This window comes from Littorina saxatilis, linkage group LG2 (assembly GCF_037325665.1).
Source record: "Littorina saxatilis isolate snail1 linkage group LG2, US_GU_Lsax_2.0, whole genome shotgun sequence".
Taxonomy (NCBI): Eukaryota; Metazoa; Mollusca; class Gastropoda; order Littorinimorpha; family Littorinidae; genus Littorina; species Littorina saxatilis.
In genome coordinates, this window is record NC_090246.1 from 26,294,260 (window position 1) to 26,319,466 (window position 25,207).

General features: G+C 42.6%; 2 protein-coding genes and 1 long non-coding RNA gene across 5 annotated transcripts in view; 1 reads left to right on the forward strand and 2 right to left on the reverse strand.

Moving 5' to 3' along the window:
* The window catches only part of LOC138958621 (tubulin alpha-1 chain-like), a 98,733-nt gene that overhangs the window by 50,785 nt on the left and 22,741 nt on the right, over nucleotides 1–25,207 (reverse strand). The window lies entirely within an intron of this gene.
* Nucleotides 5,310–25,207, reverse strand: part of LOC138958604 (F-box and WD repeat domain containing protein 10B-like) — a 29,736-nt gene continuing 9,838 nt past the window's right edge. For all 3 annotated transcript variants that reach the window (XM_070329808.1, XM_070329806.1, XM_070329807.1), the window contains exons 4-10: nucleotides 14,062–14,297; nucleotides 12,942–13,145; nucleotides 12,422–12,543; nucleotides 11,339–11,487; nucleotides 10,599–10,741; nucleotides 9,046–9,204; nucleotides 5,310–8,683 (exon numbers count right to left, since the gene is read on the reverse strand). In XM_070329808.1, the coding sequence (XP_070185909.1) occupies nucleotides 6,958–8,683; nucleotides 9,046–9,204; nucleotides 10,599–10,741; nucleotides 11,339–11,487; nucleotides 12,422–12,543; nucleotides 12,942–13,145; nucleotides 14,062–14,297 (2,739 nt within the window). In that variant the 3' untranslated portion in view covers nucleotides 5,310–6,957. The remainder of the gene's footprint in view (nucleotides 8,684–9,045; nucleotides 9,205–10,598; nucleotides 10,742–11,338; nucleotides 11,488–12,421; nucleotides 12,544–12,941; nucleotides 13,146–14,061; nucleotides 14,298–25,207) is intronic.
* LOC138958605 (uncharacterized) lies at nucleotides 16,972–22,207 on the forward strand. Its single transcript, XR_011453451.1, has 2 exons — nucleotides 16,972–18,165; nucleotides 20,990–22,207. It is a non-coding gene; the product is annotated as an uncharacterized lncRNA (long non-coding RNA).

The window sequence follows — 25,207 nt, forward strand, 5'->3', positions numbered from 1 at the left end:
TTTTTTGCCTTACTGGATGGTGGGCAAAGCCAGAAAAAATCTTTCGGACCTAATGTTGCTGGTACAGTGGTATTCAGGCAGAGGTATTTGGTAAAACTTTTGAGCCGATTGAGAGAAAAGATCAAGCTCTGGCTGCACAGGATTGGTTGAACACAAGAAGTTGTACTTGTTCCTTCACAAACCAACCAGCAAGATCATGTAACTGACTCAAGGAGGGAGTTTGTCTTCACGCAGCTTCCTAATTTCATTATATATATCATGAACAGATTTCCAGTGATGACATCTCCAGACAGATCCAGAACAGAACTATATGTACAGTATATATATATATACGACTCTACAACCAGTCCCTGTGAATGTGACAGTATGCTAGATAGACTTGAGTGCTGTAAAATTTGACTGTGAGGACTATGGGTGATGTGAACTGTGATGTGAGGACTATGGGTGATGTGAACTGTGACTGCGGAAGGACAATGAGTGCTGTGAACTGTGACTTGGAGGACTATGGGTGATGTGTAGTAGGTGTGAGCGATAGTAGAGTAGAGGACGTGTGATTGGCGGGGGGGGGGGGGAGGGGGGTAAGAGTGAAATGTTGACGTCTGTTTACTTTGTATGATGGGGGGGGGGGGGGGGGGGGGGGGTTATGATGTAATGTAATGTATGATGATGTACTATGTGTTGATTGCGTATGTATGGGGGTTATGATGTAATGTATATGTATGATGATGTATTCTGTGTCGATTGTGAATGTATGGTGGGGTGGGGGGGTATGATGTAATTTAATGTACGATGATATATTTGGTGTTTGATAGTGTATGATTGTTTGTTAGTTGTAGATTATAGTACGATGTTTGATGTTGTAATGTTTGTGCGTGTGTTATAATGCAATATGTTATGATGTAATGTGTGATGATGTATTCGGTGTTTGATAGTGGATGTATGCTTGTTAGTTGTAGATCTAGTACGATGTTTGAGGCTGTAATGTTTGTGCGGGTGTCATATGTAGCCGTACGAGGGTTCCAGTTTGTGAGTTGTGCATGGCCGGGCGCTAGAGTGCTGCATGAATGAGTAAGTGCATGTGGAGTTGTATGGCTGGGTGAATTGTGGGTTGCGTACGTCCGAGGGGCACATGTAGCCTGTGTGTCTGAAGTAGTGGGTATGTGTGCGTAAGGGTGTGTTGATATTGAACTTCAGTTGTTGCTTTGTAAATGTCTATGTTTCAGTGTATTATGTCTTGCCACACACATGCCAAATTTCCTTGTATTGATGAGGACAATAAAATTTCTTGTATCTTGTATCTGTATCTTGTACTTCAACCATTTTGTTGTGAATTCTTGCAGAACTATGGCATGAAAATGTGCATCTCAATGCTGAAAGAACTTTCTTAGGAAGACATGTGAATACACCAACTTCGTTTTGATCCATCATTGCAGGATCCTTAATTCAAAACTTTATGAAAAAGAAATTAAGTGTTAATGCAGTTGTGATGTGATGTTAATGTCATTCTTAGCAACTGTTGAAGTATACCATTACGTGTCTAAATTCTTTTGATGATGTTTGTATTTCTTTATATATAATTATAAAAAAAATTTTCATGAATGCCAACTCGCGACATTTTCAACTAGATGGAATTTAGCTGTGCAGACGTTTCATAATCATGCTAAAGCTATTAAAAGTTTCACCCAACGTTATTTAATAACATCAAAGAATGCAAGTGAATAAAAAAAACACAGCTGTAATGATAGAGCTGGTTTTATTATTGCTAATTCTATGCTTACTTCCCTTGAAATCGTGTTTACTAGCTCAGTCTATACCAATGGATCGTCAATACAGATAAGAACTAACATTATTCACATGACTATTACTTTTAGTGTAAAAAAAGATTCAACCCGATTTCAATGTGTGTGGGTTGCTCAACGTGTGGTGTGCAGATATGTAATTGAATTTGATGGTGAAAAACGTGGTACTTTTTATTCTTAGAACGTTTTGAATCTGTTATGTGAACATGCAGACATACGTTACATAAAAGAATGGCTGCGATCATTTAGATTCTGCCTTTGCCATCTTAGAGAGAGAGAGAGATTGTGCGTGTACATCTGTGTGTGTGTGTGCTTGTTTGTGTGTATATGTTACTTTTTTTTTTCATTCGCATGCAATCTTTTTTCATTTTTTAACTCACTGTCAACACTCCCTCCGCTCTCTGCATGCACACAAACATAGAAGCACTACTTGGCAAGATCTGAGATCAACAACATTATATTTTGCAACAGTAGATAACACAATGTTAAAAATTGGAAATGGCTGCAACACTGATCATTACAACAATTGTTTATGAAAACAGAGTGAAGCAAGTACATAAAAGTGCAACCTTTGTTCACTGCAACAAAGGAGGAAGTTGCAGACTTGCTACGTGTATAATGCTGCTTTTTAAAAATCATACCAAAAAATGACAATGACTTGTTTTAACTGGATTCAAAAATGCAAACGATGACATTTAGTATTTACATTATAAATAATATGCTTGGATTGTATGTTTTATCAGTATCACAGGCCATTCAGAGTAAAATATTTTGATTAAAAAAATTACTGCATAATAATATCACAATCCTACAGCAATACACATTAATGCTGTCATCAAACCTTGGCTCGGAGTGGAATTAAAGTTAAAGAGCATAAGAAATCAACCAACATCACATCCTACTGGTCAAAACAGAATTTCACAATACACATGTATAAAAACCAACAAACACACCAAACTTTTAAGACTGGTGAGTTTTTCCTTCTAAAAAATCATTCCGCAACAGCAAATTATTAACACAAGAACACTTCTGCAGGAGACAGAAATGTGGTACTCTGCATACAAGCACACTTGAAAACTGAACAAAACACTGCTTTTCATTTTCTTTGTGTGAAAATTGTCCCTTTCTCCCCAAGTGCAATTATTGTTGTTTTTTATTGAAATCAGCAAATACTCTTCACTGTGTTAATTGTGTTTTTGAATATGGTGCCCTTAGATAATTGTGATGAGGTTATGAGATCAACAAAAGTGACAGCAAATTTTAACCATTTTATGGCATATTATAACCTCTCATATTGAAACCAAGCAGAAAATGCTAGATTTGGGACAAAACTGCCCGCCCACATATCTAAATTTATTTCTTAACAACAACAAAAAGGCTCATTCCATCCACCACCGTTTCTCCTCAGTCCTGCCCTCTTAAGTTATTACATATAATTTAAGTTATTGAGACATCCCAGTGCACTAAGGGATTTATAGAGCAAATCGAGAAAATTCATTGAACGAAGCGCATAGCGCTGAGTTCAATAATTATTTTCGAGATTTGCTCTATAAATCCCTTAGTGCACTGGGATTGTTTCAATAACGATATTGTCAGTACCGCCATAGAAAAAAGAAGATTCCAAGCGCACATTTTGCAACGCGCATTTGAATAGGCATAACTGTGTGGTCAGGTCGTGTACAGTAAAGATCTACTTTTGTGTGGGGTGTCTCAAGTGTGTCGTGCTTTCGTCACACGCATTTTACTTTCTGTTGGTAAATTCCAGTGTAGCGTTAATCTGAACAGTGATGATCTTTCAGAGAGACCTCATTTGAACTCGGAGAAAGGGCTGTGCTCTTCATTATTTGCGATTCGAAACCTCCAGTCGAGCTTCGACGGATTGACTGTGCGGAGTGACTCCCCTTGAATTGACTCGAAGCCGCGGGACTCGACGGTTCGCACATTTTCAAAACAAATGTGGCATATTTCTCGTATTGTATCTTCACTCATCGGGGAGTCTGATACTAAATATGAACGGTAAGAATGCTCTGAACCCTACACGTATTATATCCCCATCGTTTTTTCGTTCACATTTGCCCAACATGTTAATTTGCTGAGCGGTGTTTATGTCGTCTGCTAGGGCAATCAAACCACTGCATGCAGTCTGCACTGACTGAGTCTGCACGCACGAGGCACGCTGGTAATAAGTCTTATAATGGTAAGAACGTTCTGAACCCTACACGTTTTCGATTACGATTGTTCTTGCCTTGAAATAATAATTCGGAAACCATTCATTTACTGAACTGATGCAGTCGTATTTCAGTGTAGTCAGTGCGGCTACGTATGACAGAGTCGATCGAGTCAGTCTTCCAAACTGGTCTAGCTGGTACGTTATCGGAATAACACTTGTGTTTTCTGCTAGCGGGTGGGAATTTTATATCAACTCATCATTTGGTAATGTGGATGATAAGCTACATGCCACTAACACGATGAGAAGAATCTATGCAAGTCGGCGAGAATTAGATGCACAGCGGCTTGTATTTTTAGATCAGTGGCAGCCGCACTGTGGCACAGGCACATGCAATCTGTCAGAAAAAAACTCACTTCTGCTTTAATTGAGAAGCAGGGAATTTATGGTCATTTGGTATTGTGGAAAATATAAGCTACATGTCAGTAATTAATTCTGAGGATGAGAGCACAGTCTTGCTTAGGTAAAGGGCGTAAGAATACGCTCTGTGGAAAAGTTAGCGCACTCCAAGAGTGCGCTAACAGTTTTAGCGCATCGCCATTAGCCAATCAACTGGTTCACATCAGTCATGTGACACCAGTACTTACTGACAATGCATGTTATTTTCACGGATGAAAGCATCCAAATGAACATGGATACATATATATATATGTTGCCTTTCTGTTGAACGCAACTAAATGAACATGGATATGTTGCCTTTCTGTGATGCTATCTTTCTTTCTTTACAGGCATGGGAATTGAAAATTGTAAAAAAGGCGGAAAATTTATAACTGAAGACGCGAAGCGTCAAGTCGACGGCGCGAAGCGCCTAGCCTTACTAGGGGGGTCCGGGGGCATGCCCCCCCGGAAATTTTTTTTCTCCAAAGAACCCAGATAGTGCAATCTGGTGTCATCTAAGCTCCAAGTTTGCCATTAAATTCTGTTTTTAGAATCAGAGTTTTTAGTACAAAAATGTACCAAATTTTGCTTACATGTATTATATATGGTTTAAATTTGTAAAAAAATTTATCTGTTGAGACAAACAGGAAAATGTAACTTGTAACACAATCTGTGCAATCTGGTTTACTTTCAAACATAATAGTTCAATAACTGAGGCGGGCGGTAGCAGTGCGTGAACAAAGTACGGAAAGTTTTCGCGGGCTTTTGCGCAAAGGCCAAAGTAACCGGTGCTTTTTTTGTGTGCCTCCCCCCTTTATTTTTTCGGCGGACACTTTTGCATTTTCGGCGGAACAAAAAAAAAATTCGGCGGAAATCCGCCATTCGGCGGACAATTCCCATGCCTGCTTTATTTGGTGTTTAACGTCGTTTTCAACCACGAAGGTTATATTGCGACGGGGAAAAGGGGGGGAGATGGGATAGAGCCACTTAATTGTTTCTTGTTCACAAAAGCACTAATCAAAAAATTGCTCCAGGGGCTTGCAACGTAGTACAATATATGACCTTACTGGGAGAATGCAAGTTTCCAGTACAAAGGACTTAACATTTCTTACATACTGCTTGACTAAAATCTTTACAAACATTGACTATATTCTATACAAGAAACACTTAACAAGGGTAAAAGGAGAAACGGAATCCGTTAGTCGCCTCTTACGACATGCTGGGGAGCATCGGGTAAATTCTTCCCCCTAACCCGCGGGGGGTCTGTGATGCTATGAGGGAGTTACACATCACAAAGGAATATTAGGTATTTACAGAAATGACAGTATATTTTTGATACATGTATTCATGTATTATGCGTAGCAACATATTTTGTTTCAACCAGATCGGCTAGGTATTTCTTGACAGTTACATGATGAAAGAAAGATGGTGTAAAAGAAGAATCAAAGGTTGTTATACACATGCAACAGTATCCACCTAGATCATCAATATGATGTTAAATATTACCACACACACAAAAATATATTTTTGCTTTAAAAGATGATGAAAGGACATCAGTAATGCCTTGTAACAATCAGAAAAAACCCACTGTTTATTCATTCCCATGAAACACATTACATGTAGTTACACATTCAATCTAATGTGAGAATGGGATATGATTAACATTACAGAACAGCATGTAATTTATACATTTGCAAGGAATAAGGAAACAAAGTCAAAGATCTCAAAACATAAAATTCACAAGTCGGGGCTCCCCACGGACGCTCAACTTGGAGGGTCCCTGGACACCCAACTTTAATTTGTAGCCAACTTTAATTTGTAGCCAACTTTAATTTGTAGGGGGTCCACGGAGGCCCTCAATGTAACTTTAAAGGATCCAAAGGCAAGGAGGTTCATATACTTGCTTTAAAAAAGGCACACACCTTGCCAACACATACCTCCTGGAGCCCTGGGAGCGCTCATTACTAAATACTGCCGACTTATTCAGTTATTGAAACTCTTGAGCCCGAAAACCAAACACATTATGGTCATAAGGGTAAGATTACCTCCATAAACTTGCGTCGGTACAGACCTGTCTGAGTGTTATCTCAAAACAGTACAGATGGTACGCATAATAACGGATATTTAGTGTGTCCCGGGACCCACTCCTTTCAGTTTTAGTGCGTCGTGGGACCCACTCAATGAATTTTTAGTGCATGTTTTCAGCTTCTAGTGCATATAGGACACAGGGACGCACAGTTTAGGGAGCCCTGCTTAGCACACAGCAGAAGCAGACTTCAAATGCTCTTTGGTAAGAAAAGTCACTGCTTTAGCTCTTGCCCCCCTCCCCAAAACTAATGATAAATGTAGATTCTTCAATTACCTGTGGGTTTTCAATGTGTGCACACGTCAGAAAGTCTGGGGCCTGCATTGAGTAAGAAGAGTTCAATCTTAAAACAATGAACAATATGATTTGCTATGCAGTTTTGAGTGGTGAAGATTTGTTTGGGAGGAGGTGGGGATTGGCTACGAAAAAGGAAAGGGGGGGGGGGGGGGGGGGGTCTCAGGTATCATTTACCATTCTTTTGTAATTGAAAGGCATGAAGACTTCACTTTCTCTCTCAGTTCAGGTGCTGTGGAAGGTTTCTGCTCAGCTTCAGGGGGTGGGACTATGCCTTTAGCCTTGGCCAGCCATGCAGCTCTCTTTTTCCTTTCCAACTGCTCCTGCTCCTGTTTGCGTTGCTTCTGGTGGATCTCCTCAATGTGATTCAGGTGTTCACGCTCTTGGGCATGGGTCTTCAGCTCAAACTTGACGTGCGTTCTCATGGGAGTGTTGTGAGGGCTGACCTTGCCTAGAGGGCGCTCTCCAGCAATACTAATGATTGGCTGTTCCCTCGCCTTGCGTTGCTGCTTGATCTCTTCGATCTTGTCCTTGATGTCTTTGGAGTACATCAGCATTGGCACGTTGGAGACTTCCACAGCTGCTGTTGTCATGGGCTGTGCGCGGGTTCGTGTAGGACTTACGCCAGGCAGAGTGACCTGGAAAGGGGTGGACACTCCGGATCTGCAGGAAAATGGCCGTGACTTGGGAACTGGCGCAGTGACAGGGCGTGGAGGCTTGGCAGCTGAGGTTGCTGAGAAAAACTCTATATCAGCAGGCTGCTCCTGCATGATTCCAGCTGATATTGGCCGGATGACTCTCCCTCTGGGGATGGTTGTCTTCACACGACCGGGATGCAGGCTCCTGCGAGGTGCACCTGCAACTGGAGTAGGGGCGCACTGGGTGGAGTATACTTCTTTGCTAGGGATGCGAGGGGGCTTTGGAGGCTCTTTGACTTTCATCGATCTTATGGATTTCAAATCAGAAACTTCAGAGATCGTGCCATCTTCATCGATAAAGACCTCCAGGCCGAGCTCTTCCACAGGTACTTTGGTACGAGGGTCGATGCGGCTGGGTGAAGATGAAGGCCTGGTGCGTTGAGTGTAGGCGGCCACCTTGGCCTCCCTCATGTTGCGCGCAGTGTTACGGTTGGTCTCGGTCTGAACCATCGTGGACTGGATGGTGCTCACCGTCAGGTAGATGAAGTCTGGGGGAACGACGCTCTCTGCTCTCATGCGGATTTGGGATCTCAGTAAGGCTTTCATCTCTGACAAACTTATGGTTTTGTCTCTAGGCTCCAAAGGTTTGTCAAAGGCCCAGGACACTCTCCTCTTGACCACAGGTGGTTCTTTTGTCAGGATCTCGCTGTCGTCATCTTCTTCTTTCTTCTCTACAATGGTCACGGTCGGGCCAGACTTTGATGTAGCTGGTCTAGGCTTGCTGCCTCTTTGGGAGGAAATGGACGGCGCTGGAGGAGGTTTCCTGGCCATACTGGCGGTTGGGGATAAATCTCTGAAAGACCCACCATAGTGAGACTCATCCCATCCCTCTCTTGAATGCAGCAAGGGGCTTTCTGATCTGGCTGCGCTCTGCACCCTCCTGGCGGTGTCCAATCTCTTCTCACTCAAGCTTCTAGCGCTGTGAGGAAGCTGAGGGGCATGGTAGCCGTGCTGCAGCTTCACCTCAGTCCCCGGAGGCCTCTGAGGGGACACTGGTCTATGTAGGAGCTTTGCGTTGCTGGCTCCTGCCTTTCTCATTCGTTGGGCTCTGACGTAGGAGTATGGCTGAGAACGTACTGGCGCATCGGAGTAAGAGCCATACTGCACGAGGGGTGGAACTTTGTCTGTCTCAAGAGAGTAGTCCCAGTCGACATGCTCAAAATTGAGAACCAGCAGGTTGTTGTGGGTGTTCAGGGTAATTCTGAAAAAAACACAAAGCAGTGAATTATTTGTCAGTCAAACTTTGCATTATGGCACAGGAAATAGGTCTAACCTTTTATGTTAAAAACATGTTTACCTGTTTGTTTATCAGTTGACGGGGTTTGTTGGTGGGTTATGGGTTTTTTTAAATTAATTTTGTTATGCATTTTTGTAACTGAACTATTCCGCGCTAATGAAAATCAACTGGTGCTGTAATTTCTACTGCCATGACATAGACAGCTTCTAAGCTCAAATCTCAGGAATTCTTTTGTGCATAATATTATAATTTGAACTTTCAACCTGCAAACTTTCACTTGAACTAGCTTGCATGAACTAGCACTTTGAACTGCCACACAAACTCACCTGTCCCCTATGGCCAAGATGTTGAGAATTGGGTCACTGCGACTGTTGCCTCTCATGATGCGGCAGCACTGACCGTTTATCATGTTCCAGATTCTCAGTCGGCCGTCACCAGACCCTGTGATCACTCGCAGGTGCATGAACTCCAAGCACAGAACTTCCCTGCAAAAATAAGTTTTGATACACGTGAGGTTTATACATGAGCATTTTTGAAAGGTGTTGTTAATGAGCATGTGATTTTATTCAAAACTCCTGGAGCATTTCAAAGAATCATGTAGGCCGACACCAAAGAGAAAGGGGAACTCAGATTACTGAAAACACACATTACATTCTCCTCACCTGCCTGCACTTTTACTGTAATAACATTCCTTAAAATGTTAAAAGCTGTGCTGATTCATAAAATTGTGAACAATAGTCAGGTGAGATAATTGGTAATATACATGTATACATGTACTAATAAACGTAAAAGATTTTGTGCATAATTTTCTCATGCATTGTGAAGAAATATGCAAATAATTGCTAAAAATAATTATCTGATTTATCAGTGACTCAGGAATTCACTGGATTGTGAAGCATGTTGACGAAAAAGATAGACTGAGTCAAGTGAAAATACACAGAAAATTGGACGGGAAAACAAAACAAGTCGCGTAAGGCGAAAATACAACATTTAGTCAAGTAGCTGTCGAACTCACAGAATGAAACTGAACGCAATGCAACGCAGCAAGACCGTATACTCGTAGCATCGTCAGTCCACCGCGCACGGCAAAGGCAGTGAAATTGACAAGAAGAGCGGGGTAGTACTTGCGCTGAGAAGGATAGCACGCTTTTCTGTACCTCTCTTCGTTTTAACTTTCTGAGCGTGTTTTTAATCCAAACATATCATATCTATATGTTTTTGGAATCAGGAACCGACAAGGAATAAGATGAAGGTGTTTTTAAATTGATTTGGACAATTTAATTTTGATAATAATTTTTATATTTTTAATTTTCAGAGCTTGTTTTTAATCCAAATATAACATATTTATATATTTTTGGAATCAGAAAATGATAAAGAATAAGATGTACGTAAATTTGGATCGTTTTATTAAAAAAAATTTTTTTTTACAATTTTCAGATTTTTAATGACCAAACTCACTCATTAGTTTTTAAGCCACCAAGCTGAAATGCAATACCAAATCCCGGCCTTCGTCAAAGATTACTTGACCAAAATTTCAACCAATTTGGTTGAAAAATGAGAGCGTGACAGTGCCGCCTCAACTTTCACGAAAAGCCGGATATGACGTCATCAAAGACATTTATTGAAAAAATGAAAAAAACGTATGGGGATTTCATACCCAGGAACTCTCATGTCAAATTTCATAAAGATCGGTCCAGTAGTTTAGTCTGAATCGCTCTACACACACACAGACAGACACACACACACACACACACACACACATACACCACGACCCTCGTCTCGATTCCCCCCTCTACGTTAAAATATTTAGTCAAAACTTGACTAAATATAAAAAGATTAATTGCTTTGTTCCCAGGTGATACATGCTTATTGTGCCTACTTTGGATGCCTAAGTGCAGTGAGACAGCGATTGTGACGACCAAGGGCACTCCATGCCAGTGCATAACCATCACGACTGCCAGTCACTATGTGCCAACGGTCAAACTTGATGGCTGTGACTGGACCGTGGTGTCCACTCAAATTCTGCACACGAAATGCATGAACTGAGAGTGAACTCCCAAAAAATCACATCAAAGAAAACAATCTATCAGCGTGACTACTCCAATAATCTAGATGGTTTTAAAAATGATTGGGTAAACAAAGACATATGCATAGCCTGACAAGACTGGTGACAAGTACATTTAATCGAACACATTCTGTGAAGTTACAAGATGAATGTGAAAGCAATCCTAGCTGTGAAGACACAGTGAACTAAAGAAAATGCTTATCAGCTGTGCACACAAACAAACAAAAACACAAACAGTAGTTTCAAAATTTGTCATCCAAGAATTTGTGGCAAGTAAAAACTAGGAAAGCGCCGAAAATGTCAGTAGCATACTAAATCTTTCACAAGTTTTTTAATGTTTTTTTCTGTTACATGATTTACTCTTGCCATCTTTTGGGGATGAACAAGCATCGTCTGAGGCGAGTCTTCATTTTCAAATTATAATTTGACTGTCCGTCCGCTTTAAAGAACAATAGGTTGAAGTGCTGGTGATTGTTTTGAAGTATTAAGTACAGAAATGTCCCATAAATTAAACCTGGGTTTATTTTTGTTCCTTCGCATTATGTTTTCATTACCTTGATAAGCTGTCCTGATGCCAGCTCCCACACTTTGACACGGCCACCCTCACAGCCTGTGATGCAGATTTTAGACGAGAGGGCAACCGCAAGCACTGGATGGCGATGACGGAAAGTTCTCTTGCACTTGCCCGTCTCCATGTCCCAAACTAGAGGGAAATAAGAAATTAAGTTGTCTGTACAAGTATTTCAATGAAGGCTTGGTAACCTTCAAGATAAACTCTTACACTGGTGCAATTCTGTAACACATGTTACATAGCCACTGGTGAATTAACGGAGAGAGAAATAAAGAAAAACGGGCATATAGATTTTCGCACCCATGGGAGGGAGGTAAACGGAACCGACGAAACAGACTGAGCCAGTAGCGCGACATATGTTGTGACAACCAGGTGACAGTATACGTAAAGTAGCGCGACATATGTCGCGACAACCAGCCTATAAGGGTTAACATGAACCCTGAAAATGGCAGTTCTTGAAAAAACAGCTGAAAACAAGATACATGTAGTTCAACAATTTTCTAAATATTGTTTGGGACTCTGTTATACATAAAGAATTGGCTCTATTTGCATATCCTCAATGTAATCAAATGTAAAACAATTCTACAAGATAACAAAATGAGATATCTTTGCAAGGTTTCCTCTCACTTTCCCTTTCTCAAAGGCTCTTCTTTTTTGATCACAACTCTTTGCGCCAAATGTCACAGAGTAAAATAACAGATGCTGCCCAACATGCCAACCGGCATAACAGGCAGTACAGGTAAGTAATTAAGTAAAATAACAGAAAGACCACCCACACTCTCCATTCTCCATCTTCTCTCTCTCTCCCGCCCTCCCTCCGTCTAGACTAGCTCTCTGCAATATGCCATACCCTGTCCTTTGCATAACTTGGACTGATAGGGTCATCTTTTACTACTTCTATCTATAACTGCTCCCACAGTGGGTGTTCCTGCAGAGTGCGTCGTTTCACTTTTTTGTATACATGTATAACAAGCGTCATTCTTGCCACCCCATTCATGCAAGGATGCATGCAAGGATGCATGCATACAAACACCTGAAACGCTACATATTAGAAATTAAAGGCTACCTTTGCAAGATTTGTCCTTGGCACCAGATGCTAACACGTTGTCATGGACCAACACAGTCATGACAGTGTCAGTGTGACCTCTGAAAATCTTGAGACACTGACCGGTCTCGATTGACCAGCACCTGTAACACAAGGCACCAACACTTATTGGATAACAGACACACATTCAAGCAGGGCCATAAAAGCCCCCCACGTTATTTGAGGTAAGTAAGGACTGAATGCATAATGTAGTGAGCCACATCATCCTTATCTTTGAACACAGGACGGATACTCTGAATTGTTATTGTCAGCTTCTTATGCACGTTAGTTCTTCACTTCTACAATGACAATCTGGTTGAACTGAAATAAGTTACATGAAGACATGTGCATGGGTGTGGGTGTGTCTGTCTGTGTGCAGTTACAAATTGCTGCGAGAATTCTTACAGCTACCTTGTGTGTACATGTATCTCTGTGTCTATGCATGTTTGCTTGCATGTGTGACTGCCAGTCTGTGTTTTTCTCTCTGTCTGTATTGACGTACCTGATACTGGTGTCATAGCTGCCACTGAAGACGATGCCTTTTTCCTCACACAGGTGGACACACCTGATCGATCCTGCATGACCTGTGATCACTGGGCCGTGGTCCTTTCCTGACTCAAAGTCGATGAAGCGAACCTTACGATCCCGTGATCCCAGGGCGATGAGACCACCCCCATCAGTATGTATGACTCGATGTCCATCCTCTCTGCATGCAAAATAAGGTGAAGCAGAAGGTTATTGCTATGTAAATTAGGGTTACTGGTATGTACTGCTCGATTGTATGAAGAGCTGATGTAGTCAGCTTTTTGACACCAAAAAGAAATGGTTAAAGTTTTGATTGTTCTTTTACTGGGAGGGTGTTAGAACACATAGAGGAGATATTCTTAATTTGGCTATGTCTGTTTGCTTGTTTTATTGTTTTGTAAATTATTACCAAATGAGTATTACATGTAGGGCGGGGATGTAGCTCAGTCGGTAGCGCGCTGGATTTGTATCCAGTTGGCCGCTGTCAGCGTGAGTTCGTCCCCACGTTCGGCGAGAGATTTATTTCTCAGAGTCAACTTTGTGTGCAGACTCTCCTCGGTGTCCGAACACCCCCGTGTGTACACGCAAGCACAAGACCAAGTGCGCACGAAAAAGATCCTGTAATCCATGTCAGAGTTCGGTGGGTTATAGAAACACGAAAATACCCAGCATGCTTCCCCCGAAAGCGGCGTATGGCTGCCTAAATGGCAGGGTAAAAACGGTCATACACGTAAAAGCCGTGGGAGTTTCAGCCCATGAACGAACAAACAAACAGTATTACATGTATAATGATGAGCTCTGTACTTATTTCCTTTTGTTCATACATTTTTTCTCTCAATTTGCACACCAACAATATGAAGTAAGTAATCAATAGAGCTTTCCGAACAATTCCGTGTAACCAGGTGTAATGCATTCCCCAAACAAGAACAAATAGTATTGCCGTCAAGTGACAGTTTTAAATAAGCAAACATCCGTATAATTGATCAAAACAAATGTTGAGGAGGAGAAAAAAATGGCAAACATAAAAAGATTGAACAAAACCATGCTTAAAGTTATATATCTGAGCCCTATTTTTGGCCTGAACATGTAACACTTACACATCACAAAGCACCATGACGTTGTAAGCACCGCAATAGACGTTCCTCTCTTCCATAATCACTTTCCGGGTAACCACGCCGGAGTAGGCTGTCTTGAAGTTGATCTCACTCTTGAATGTTGTTTTGATGACAGAGTCCTCCGCCTCCAACACCTCGTAAGTGCCAGGATGTAGCTCTGGCACCAGAATGTCCACATCGTTGGCATACACTGGGTTGGCGCCTTGGGCTGCTGCTCCCTGTTGAAACATTACATTTGTGATGCTTCTTTTAGAGTTTGTAAAAAAGAGGTCTCTTCAAAGATAGATTTGCCGAGTGTTAAGGATGATAAGGATTTTGTTGTTGTTGGTCTTTTCATTTCTTTCATTCGAGCTTTATCCTAAGGCAAAGTGATAAAGTACATTTATAATGTGCTGGATTTAATATTTAAGAAATAGTTTCTTGCAAGATCAATTTCTGACCATGTTTTGCCCATGCCATCACTGGTCTTCTTATATTTTCCTGATTTTCCAGCTTTTCAAATGAGTATTCAATAGTTTGTGATAAACGGTATAGTACTCAATGAACTGATATGGTAAACAAGAGGCGAAGCCTTTAAGGCTCCCGTAAGAAATCGACAAACAGTAACACAAACTCATTCACTCCATCACACATACACACACACAGTAAGCATAGGTGACACGGTGCAAGAGTGGGAGACACTAGATCTAGATATGTCTGTCTGTAGCCTACTTACGGGGACACGACTGCCAGATCGACACTGCGCTTTTGACAGCGCTTCCTCGCGCACACACTGGAAACATGCTGTGCAGATCAACCTGTAGGAAATCTCCTTTGGTATCTTCTTTATCTATTTTTCTGGGGCTATGCAACCGAACAATGTGAAAGCGTGTTCTCCGAATCGGCGAACTGCAGCTGGGTGAGAACTGTATCTATACCACAATCCTTCACGCGATCTGACTTAACCTTGACCCCTGACCTGGTCTACATACCACACACGACACAAGCCAGTCACCTGTTTTTACCCCCCCCCCCCCCCCCCCCCCACAACCCGTTTTCTTTGGATACACACTTTAACTACATACGTGCCGACGAAATGTTGATCATTGCTTCAATACTTTGAAGCTGTTGCTTGGATAATAACCAGGTAAAATTAGTATTTCGGTGTTCAGTCAAATGTTAAAGTTTCTATCACACACATACACACATACACACGCACAGACAGACAAAAGTTAGCATCGCATAGGCTACACTTACGTGAGCCAAAAATGTCTCCCAACAAACCCTAAACAGCCCTGAAGCCTTGTTTTCTGAATCCTAATACCACCACCACCCCTCCAAACCCCCTCCACCACCCAAGTCAACTCTGATCTTTGCCATATACTTGTTGTGGTGGTTTTTAATTGAGTCAAAGGCCTGTCAGAAATAGTATTTAAAAAAAATGTTTAGTCCTCTTAGAAAGAAAGAACCAAACTGGATTCTTTCCCTTTCTTTCTTTTTGTGTTGTATTGTTACTGCTGCTGTTTTGTTGTTGTTGTTGTTGTTGTTGTTGTTGTTGTTGTTTTTGTTGTTTTTGTTGTTGTTATTGTAACATGCATGGTTAGATGTAGAATACAACATATTGTGCATTTATCTATTGTGTAGTCTAGACTTAAATAATCTATATATATATACGACTTGTGTCTGTCTGTGTGTGTGTGTGTGTGTGTGTGTGTTCGCGATGCACGGCCAAAGTTCTCGATGGATCTGCTTCAAATTTGGTGGGCATATTCAGGTAGACCCCGGACACAACCTGGTCGATGAGAATTTTCAACACGTGCTTTCAGTGCGCAGCGCTGAACCGATTTTGGTTTTTCTGTTCATCTTCCCTGATCCATTCCCAGTAACTCTTCCTTATCTTCTCCAGTGTTTTGCGTTTATCTCCCTTCCTTCGTGTGGCGTCAATCCATATTCCCGTTACTACGTTACTATTTTTAGAATGTCACTGCACTGTCCAGAGCGCTTTCCTTGCACCCGTAAGTTGTCCTCACTGTAAAAGTGCAAAGGTCGAATCAATTTATAGCCACGCGAAAAATACACTGTCATCTATCTCTATTTATAGATATAGATATACATATATATATACGGCTTCTGTGTGTGTGTGTGTGTGTGTGTGTGTGTGTGTGTGTGTGTGTGTGTGTGCAACACCTGTGGATTGTAGAGTTTTGTTTGTGATGTGGTCTGGCGGCTTTGGTGTGTCTGTATGTTCGGGCCTTCCTTTGAGAAGCCATAACAGTTATTATAGGGCTTAGAAATAAGCTCTAAAATTCTCAATCCCGTTTGAGTGGACATCGCCTTCAAAGGTGATTGTGGTGTTTCGGCACTCGGTTACATTTGGCGTCGTCGACAGGGATGGGACTCGACATGAAATGTTCAGGCCACTGAATCATTTTTGTGCTGTTCCCATTCCACCAACCTGGGAGGGACCTAAGCTTGGCGGGTCCATGCTTCGGAACTTTGGGGACAAAGTTCATTCAAAGGGGGTCGAGTGTGACAGGGAGACTACCGTCGCCCTTCACAGCAGACTCTGCAGAGTTGTTCGCCTTAGAAGTTGTGGGCTTTCCTTGCATGTACCCGTAAGTTGTCCTCACTGTAAAAGTGCAAAGGTCGCATCTATTTATCGAAAAATCCACTGTCATCTATCTCTATATATTTATATATATATATAGATATATACGGCTTCTGTGTGTGTGTGTGTGTGTGTGTGTGTGTGCCGTGTGTGTGTGTGTGTGTGTGCCGTGTGTGTGTGTGTGTGTGTGTGGGGAGGCAACACCTGTGGATTGTAGAGTTATGTTTGTGATGGGGTCTGGCGGCTTTTGTCTGGCGGCTTTTGTCTGTCTGTATGTTCTGGCCTTTGAGAAGCCATAACAGTTAAAAAAAAGGGCTTAGAAATAAGCTCTAAAATTCTTAATCCCGTTTGAGAGGACTTCGCCTTCAAAGGTGATTGTGGTGAACCGCCATGCTGTCTGTCTCTGTCTCGCGATTCACCCGGCAAAGCCGGGTATTCCTCTAGTATAAACACATTTCGGCTTTAGCCATAAATGATTTTATGACAAGCAAGACAACCACTGCAAATGGTCCGTTTGAGGAAAGCTTAAGCAAGCGCTTAATTCTCAAACGGTTTGCTTGACCCTATTCAGTTTGTTCCATACCTGTGTCCTACTTTTGGAAGGGACGCACATACAGAAGCTGAAAGGAAAAAGACCAAACAACTTCAGGCTATAAGTTGACGGGTCAAGTTTTTATACCTTTTCTCTTTGATGTGATCGTGTGTTTATCATGTGAAAAAATGGTGAATTGATGTACGTGTGCATGATCGACTTTGACCTATATAGGTCTATGCTTGCGAGAGAGAGTTTCTTTGTTCTTGGTGGTGCTGACTCAGTGGCTGGCACTATATTTCCTACCGCAAGAGAAGACGAAATCTTTAAACTCCTAAAGTTCTATAAATTATACAGGACGATCGGAGTGGGGGCAGTGGCCGAAGTGCAACCTCATTCCTCCATGTTAATCGCATTGTCGAAATTAGGGCTACGGCTCAAAGCCAAAGGCAGTAAATTGATATGCTTGTAAGTTAGCTGGGGGCTAACCCGCGTGAGTCACGAGTCGTAGTTACGTAAGCGGCGGAGGGGTACTGCCTCGAAACTGTAGTGCACTGGTCTAAGGGAAGCAACTGCAGTCAGAAAGTACGAAGCAATGATGACTGACCTCTCTTGGAAACACTTCCTGTTTATCTTATCGGGCGACAAGGATTATTTATTAATTTTGGTAAACTGGTAAAGTTCGAACCTTCGCATTGGGAGGGGGAATCTGGCACAAACATGTCAGGCCAGATGTAATAAAGTAAGTCAGTAAATGTGCTACTGATAGTTTGTACAGTGCAAGGACGTCCGGGCGTGGAGAAACTAAGGAAAGCGCCCAGTAAGGCTGGGAGCAAAGGCTGTGCCAGACAACGACAGCAGCTCCCGTTCCCAGCAGCGACAGCCAAGGAGCCTGGTTTGAAGGGCCACCGGACACCACCGGGCAGGAACCCTAGCAGGGGCACGGTATTAATGGTTTGTTTAGCAGGTAAGGGTGGAAGAGGTGGCCGATCGGGCTAGGCAGGAATCAGAAGTAAGGGTTCTAAGAGCCAGCTGGGTCTCGCTTTAGATATTAAAACCACTCGCGGGACACCTAGTGTATAGCTGCTAGTGGCGTGGACCCCCCAGAAGCTGCAGCCTGGGGCTGGTAGCAAATCAAGACAAACCAGCAGCATGGGTGCCAAAGCAAAGGCATGGGAATGTATTCTCACCCCTACCAAGCTGACTGAGGAGAAATATGGTTCCCAGTTAAGCTAGGACTGGATGTTGCCAGCTAACCTGGGGCAGGCTTTTGGGGGGAGGGGGGTCAATTTTCATGAAAAGTAGTACCCCTAAGAATAGAAAGATGCTTGTCTCCCGCCAATCTATGACTTTATAAGGCAGAAGTCACTGAGAGGCGGTTGACTCCCCGCCAAGCCAGGCATTGCTGGCTTAGCCAACCAGCTCATCTGCCCAGTAAATTTATTTCAAAATTGGCATTACCCCAAACAAGTAAATGCAAACCATCTTAGGTACGGTTTTAGGTGCAGAATTTTGGGTACAGTATCGGGAGAAGTGAAAACAGGTTAGCAAAATGTATTGCGGACTGGTTTACACCCCTGCAAATAAGGGCATGCTTCTGTATTGTTTTTTAGATGGATTGCTGCATTTTATTTGCCAAAGGCAGGATATTCGTTCGGAGCAAAGCGTTTATTTATGTCATGCAAATAGTGTTTACACCTCCGTAGATTATTTATGTCATGAAAATAGTGTTGCGGATTGGTTTACACCTCTGCAAATAGGGGTATGTTTCTGTCACCGGTGGTTATTGCAGTTATTAAATTTAATTATGCGGATTCGTTTACACCTCAAGTCGTGTAAATAGTGTTGCGGATTGGCTTACACCTCTGAAAACGGGGGTATGATTCTGTAACCGGTGGTTATTGCGTGTTGCGGATTGGTTTACACCTCCGTTGTTTATTTATGTCGTGTTAATAGTGTTGCGGATTGGTTTACACCTCCGTTGTTTATTCATGTCGTGTTAATAGTGTTGCGGATTGGTTTACACCTCCGTTGTTTATTTATGTCGTGTTAATAGTGTTGCGGATTGGTTTACACCTCCGTTTGTTTATTTATGTCGTGTTAATAGTGTTGCGGATTGGTACACCTCCGTTGTTTATTTATGTTGTGTGAATAGTGTTGCGGATTGGTTTACACCTCCGTTGTTTATCTATGTTGTGTTAATAGTGTCGCGGATTGGTTTACAACTCCGTTGGTATGATTCTTTAATATTGCAAATAGGGGTATGATTCTTTAATATATTTAGATTGACTGCTGCATTTTTCATGGTATGTAAAACTACGCAAGATAGGTTAGCAACGCCGCAGTATGTAATGCGAACTAATAGGCAGTAATAGTAGTCTTGTCACGTCACAAGCTGATTGTTTTGCAGATTGGTTTATCACAGGGAAGCAGGACTGAACAGAAAGTGCTGCCACATTGGCACAATTAGGTGTCAGTCCCATGTCTGATTGTTTTGCAGATTGGTTTACAACATGGCAGCAGGGCCGAACAGAAAGTGCTGCCACATTGGCACAATTAGGTGTCAGTCCCATGTCGGATTGTTTTGCAGATTGGTTTACAACATGGCAGCAGGGCCGAACAGAAAGTGCTGCCACGTTGGCACAATTAGGTGTCAGTCCCATGTCTGATTGTTTTGCAGATTGGTTTACAACAAGGCAGCAGGGCCGAACAGAAAGTGCTGCCACATTGGCACAATTAGGTGTCAGTCCCATGTCGGATTGTTTTGCAGATTGGTTCACAACATGGCAGCAGGGCCGAACAGAAAGTGCTGCCACATTGGCACAATTAGGTGTCAGTCCCATGTCGGATTGTTTTGCAGATTGGTTTACAACATGGCAGCAGGGCCGAACAGAAAGTGCTGCCACATTGGCACAATTAGGTGTCAGTCCCATGTCGGATTGTTTTGCAGATTGGTTTACAACATGGCAGCAGGGCTGAACAGAAAGTGCTGCCACATTGGCACAATTAGGTGTCAGTCCCATGTCGGATTGTTTTGCAGATTGGTTTACAACATGGCAGCAGGGCTGAACAGAAAGTGCTGCCACATTGGCACAATTAGGTGTCAGTCCCATGTCTGATTGTTTTGCAGATTGGTTTACAACATGGCAGCAGGGCCGAACAGAAAGTGCTGCCACATTGATACAATTAGGTGTCAGTCCCAGGTTTCAGATTGGTTTACATCATCGTAGCAGGGCTGAACAGATGGTGCTGTCGCATTGGCACAATTATGTGTCAGTCTCATGTCTGATTGATTTGCAGATTGGTTTACAACATGGTAGCAGGGCCGAACAGAAAGTGCTGTCCCGTTGGCACAATTATATGCAGTCTCATGTGTTTTTGCAGATTGGTTTACAGCAGTAGCAGGGCCGAACAGGTAGAGCTGTCACCTTGCACAATTATGTTTCAGTCCCATGTTTTTGGCAGATTGGATTACAACATGGCAGGAGGGATGAGCAGGTAGTGCTGCACACAGCCGCAACTTGTTTGTGGTTTTGCAGGCTGCAAAATTAATCTAAATTTGGCTGAATAAAACATCAATCTTAATCCGGCTATAATGCTAGAGAGTTGTCTTGATGGCTGGGTGTGTGCCTCGCCATGGGATGGTTTTCACCCCCAAGGCGGACAGTATACACATTCAGCAGTAGCGAGGTAGTTAAGTGCATATTTCAGGCGTGTTAAAAGATGTTTTAAATCCATTCTCGCATGTGAGTTCCAGGAATCATGATCACAAGGTCCAATCTTGTCGTCAGGGTGCTGCAGCACCTGGACAGGATGCCACAGGACCTAATCCTGCCGTTGCGGCTCGCGGAGTAGCCAGGCTAGGGTTTTCCCAGGTCCTCGCCAAGCCGCTCAGAGGAACACCACCGAGCAACCTGGTCCTGCACTTGGGTGCCAACGACATCGCCATTTAAGGCTGAATCAAAGGGCAAAGTGCCGAATTCAAAACAAGAATGGCAGAAGTGTCTACCATCTTAACATCTGGAGGATTGACTCTGCCTCCTCCCGGATTGCGTCCACCACAATCAAAGGGGAAACGAACTCTTTAAATCAAACTTCGGAGATTAAATTGCTAAAATTATTTAAAACTAAAACGCCCCTAGAATAAGGATTGGCGGAACATCTATTGCATAGCTGTATGTGGCGGGAGATAAGCATGGTAAAGGGGGACACTGCATTCTGTTGTATTTTGGTGAATTTTACCTGACTTAGGCAGGGTCCACAATGTGAGCCCAAGCGAACCACGGGATGTGGCTAGCGTAACCACGGGGGGTTGTCTACCCCGTGGCCGGTTCTGGATCCTGCTCCCTCCAGAAGACTGAAGCCTGGGGCTGGTAGCAAAGCCCCGCAAAACAGCAGCATGGGTGCCGTAAAGTAAGCACATGGTAATGGTTTCACACCCCGACCATGCTGACTCAGGGGTAAATGAAGGTTTGCAGCGGGAGCTCAGACACGTTGTTGCCAGCTAACATGGGCCAGCTTTTGGAGGGATTCAATTTCATGATTAAGCAGTTTCCCCCCTAAGGAGGGGTTGAATTTCATGATAAAGCAGTTACCCCCCTAACCATGCTTATCTTCCGCCAATCCGTGCCCATATCATGCCAAACCTTTACCTATATATCTTTCTATCAGTCTAGTAAAAATGAACTTGACTGATCATAAGCCTTGTGTTTTTATTGATTATCCCCCCTTAGCATGAGGGGGGATATTTGTGTTGCATGGTTGTTGGTATTGTCATAAACACATTTCGGCTTTAGCCATAAATGATTTTATGACAAGCAAGACAACCACTGCAAATGGTCCGTTTGAGGAAAGCTTAAGCAAGCGCTTAATTCTCAAACGGTTTGCTTGACCCTATTCAGTTTGTTCCATACCTGTGTCCTACTTTTGGAAGGGACGCACATACAGAAGCTGAAAGGAAAAACCCACCCTCCTTCCCCAGCGCTTTGAACTTCGGATAAGGCGCTATATAAATAAAGAGAATAATAATAATAAAAATAAAAAAAATAAAAATAAAAATAAATTAAAAAAAATAAAAATAAAAAATTAATTTGGTCATTGATTTTGAAGGACATACTTGGCTCGTTAACTTGGTTGGTAAATAGTGTTTTACATGTTTTTATCAGTAGCTGGCGGATATTACCTGTGTGTTATATTAGTCATGTTAGGGGTGATCCTTATGAAGGCACGGTAGGCTATGTTTAGGTGTCCATATGTAGCAATATCTTTCTTAGGCTAGTATTTGTTCATTTCTTGTCTCTTGGTACAGATGGGCGGGAGATAAGCATGGTAAAGGGGGACACTGCATTCTGTTGTATTTTGGTGAATTTTACCTGACTTAGGCAGGGTCCACAATGTGAGCCCAAGCGAACCACGGGATGTGGCTAGCGTAACCACGGGGGGTTGTCTACCCCGTGGCCGGTTCTGGATCCTGCTCCCTCCAGAAGACTGAAGCCTGGGGCTGGTAGCAAAGCCCCGCAAAACAGCAGCATGGGTGCCGTAAAGTAAGCACATGGTAATGGTTTCACACCCCGACCATGCTGACTCAGGGGTAAATGAAGGTTTGCAGCGGGAGCTCAGACACGTTGTTGCCAGCTAACATGGGCCAGCTTTTGGAGGGATTCAATTTCATGATTAAGCAGTTTCCCCCCTAAGGAGGGGTTGAATTTCATGATAAAGCAGTTACCCCCCTAACCATGCTTATCTTCCGCCAATCCGTGCCCATATCATGCCAAACCTTTACCTATATATCTTTCTATCAGTCTAGTAAAAATGAACTTGACTGATCATAAGCCTTGTGTTTTTATTGATTATCCCCCCTTAGCATGAGGGGGGATATTTGTGTTGCATGGTTGTTGGTATTGTCATAAACTATAGTTACTAAATCTTGCTTCTCTTTGACATGTATTTGGCACCATACATCCATACATAAATCCCTAGCTCTGCTCATGTAACAACTATACTGTATGCAAAAATGTGCAAACAAATCATTATAGTTCTAGCAAGCCGCCAATCACCAAGAAAACTTGATCTTTCTATCAATATCATTCGCCTGAAGTAGCAGCACCAGTGGGGGTCTGAATCAATACAGTCCCCAGCATGCAACAATGTGTGAGTGTAACATTATGTTTGCTCACTGTACAAATACCAGTGGCTAGTCATCTTCAATCAAGACTGACCCTGGATAACAAGCAGCCGGTCACTTTTGGTCCATATGGTCACTTTTGGTCCATATGCATTAATCGGGCCGGTAGCTCACGGGAGCAGTGTACATTGCTCTGTGTTTTCACAAACAGCGCTCATTGCTCTTAGGGTTTCCAAAGCTGTAACTGTAAAAATGTTTGGACAACAGACTGGCTTTTTAGTACAGTGGAACCCCCCTTTTAAGACCCCCCTTTTTAAGACCCTGTTTTCTCAGATTTTCTTTTTATAACCTCTGTAAATTTACCCCCATTTTAAAATTCTCTCCTTTTCAAGACTTGATTTTCTCAGATTTGTTTAGGTCTTAAAAGGCCCGGTTCCACTGTACTATAGTTATATATATAGTCATTCTGTATGAATAACAAGTGTAACTCCACAGTAAAGACTGATTTCTGATTTCTTCTTACAAAATCAATAATGTCTGTATGCATGCATGCTAGAAAATACACACCCACCAGAGTATATTTTCCTTTTCATCATGCTACCGCCTGTATTCTAATAACATGTGCACTACAAAGCATCCATTGTTCACGCAGCAATTTGTGTCAAACTGAATGTGTGGTCCACATAACTGCACACTCAGGACAAGCATTATTCAGATACAATATTCATGTATGCATTTCCTTTGACTGCAGGTGTGAGCATGATCATGTGCTCATTATAGAGACTGTATTACACCATATAATGCATGTGAACACTCCAAAAAGCACGGAACTTTTTCTGTTTCGTGACTACTTTAAATTGTAAAAATCCTTCCTGTCGGTGAGCCAGAAAATCAATAACTCTCTCGATCCAAATAATGTATCTATTTGCTATTATAATTTTGCTATCATAATGCTACTATTGAATTTTTTTAGAATTCCCTTTTCTCTTCACTAAAAACATGGAAAGTAGCAACACAATCCAAGGGAAAAGGATAAGGAAAGGAGAGGGCTGTCTGTCTTTAACATTTCAGTACCAGCAGGTACAATTCTTGCTTAATTTGTTAATATCATCAAATTATGACTCTCAGCTCAGGAACAGGACAAAAATTTTATCCGATAGGCAGAGGGACAGGCAGACAGACAAACAGAGAGAGAGAGAGAGAGAGAGAGAGAGAGAGAGAGAGAGAGAGAGAGAGAGAGAGAGAGAGAGAGGAGACAGAGAGAGAGATCGATCTATAAATCCACATTAGAGCAATGGACTGGAAAGTGACAGCTAGGGACACCATAAAAAGCATTAGCTACACCAAAGGGTAAGGCTAAATAACTTTAAATCAGGCCTCAGTGGCACTTAGTTCCACCTGACATACCAATTTATGCCCCCATTTCAGGTTAATGACAAGGGGGGGGGGGGGGGCCCAAATCAAGGCTCTTTTTACCCTGGGGAGTTGGGCCAAGTCAATTTGGCTCCTGACCAACTGACAATCTTGACACCTTTGCACACCCTCATACTAGGACCATGGTTGTTAAGCAACAAAGAGACCCTTGATCTTGTGAAACAATGCTGACTGTGCACAGATAATGTTACAGTTCTTCTTCTTCTTCTCTCCGTTGGGACCGGGTTTATTTGATAAACGTAAGTGGTCCCGCGTTGATGTCACTTGTCGATTCCGGATGCGGTGTGTGCCTCTTGGAATCGGGATGACAATTTAAAAAAACCAGCACTGAGAAAGGGCAGGAACTGGATAGGTTGGGAGGCGTTTAAAACTATGTACAGGGGTTGAGGGATTAGGGGTTGCCCACTGGCGGCTGCAGGGGACTGCTACCGCGGAGACGTGAGCGGAACGA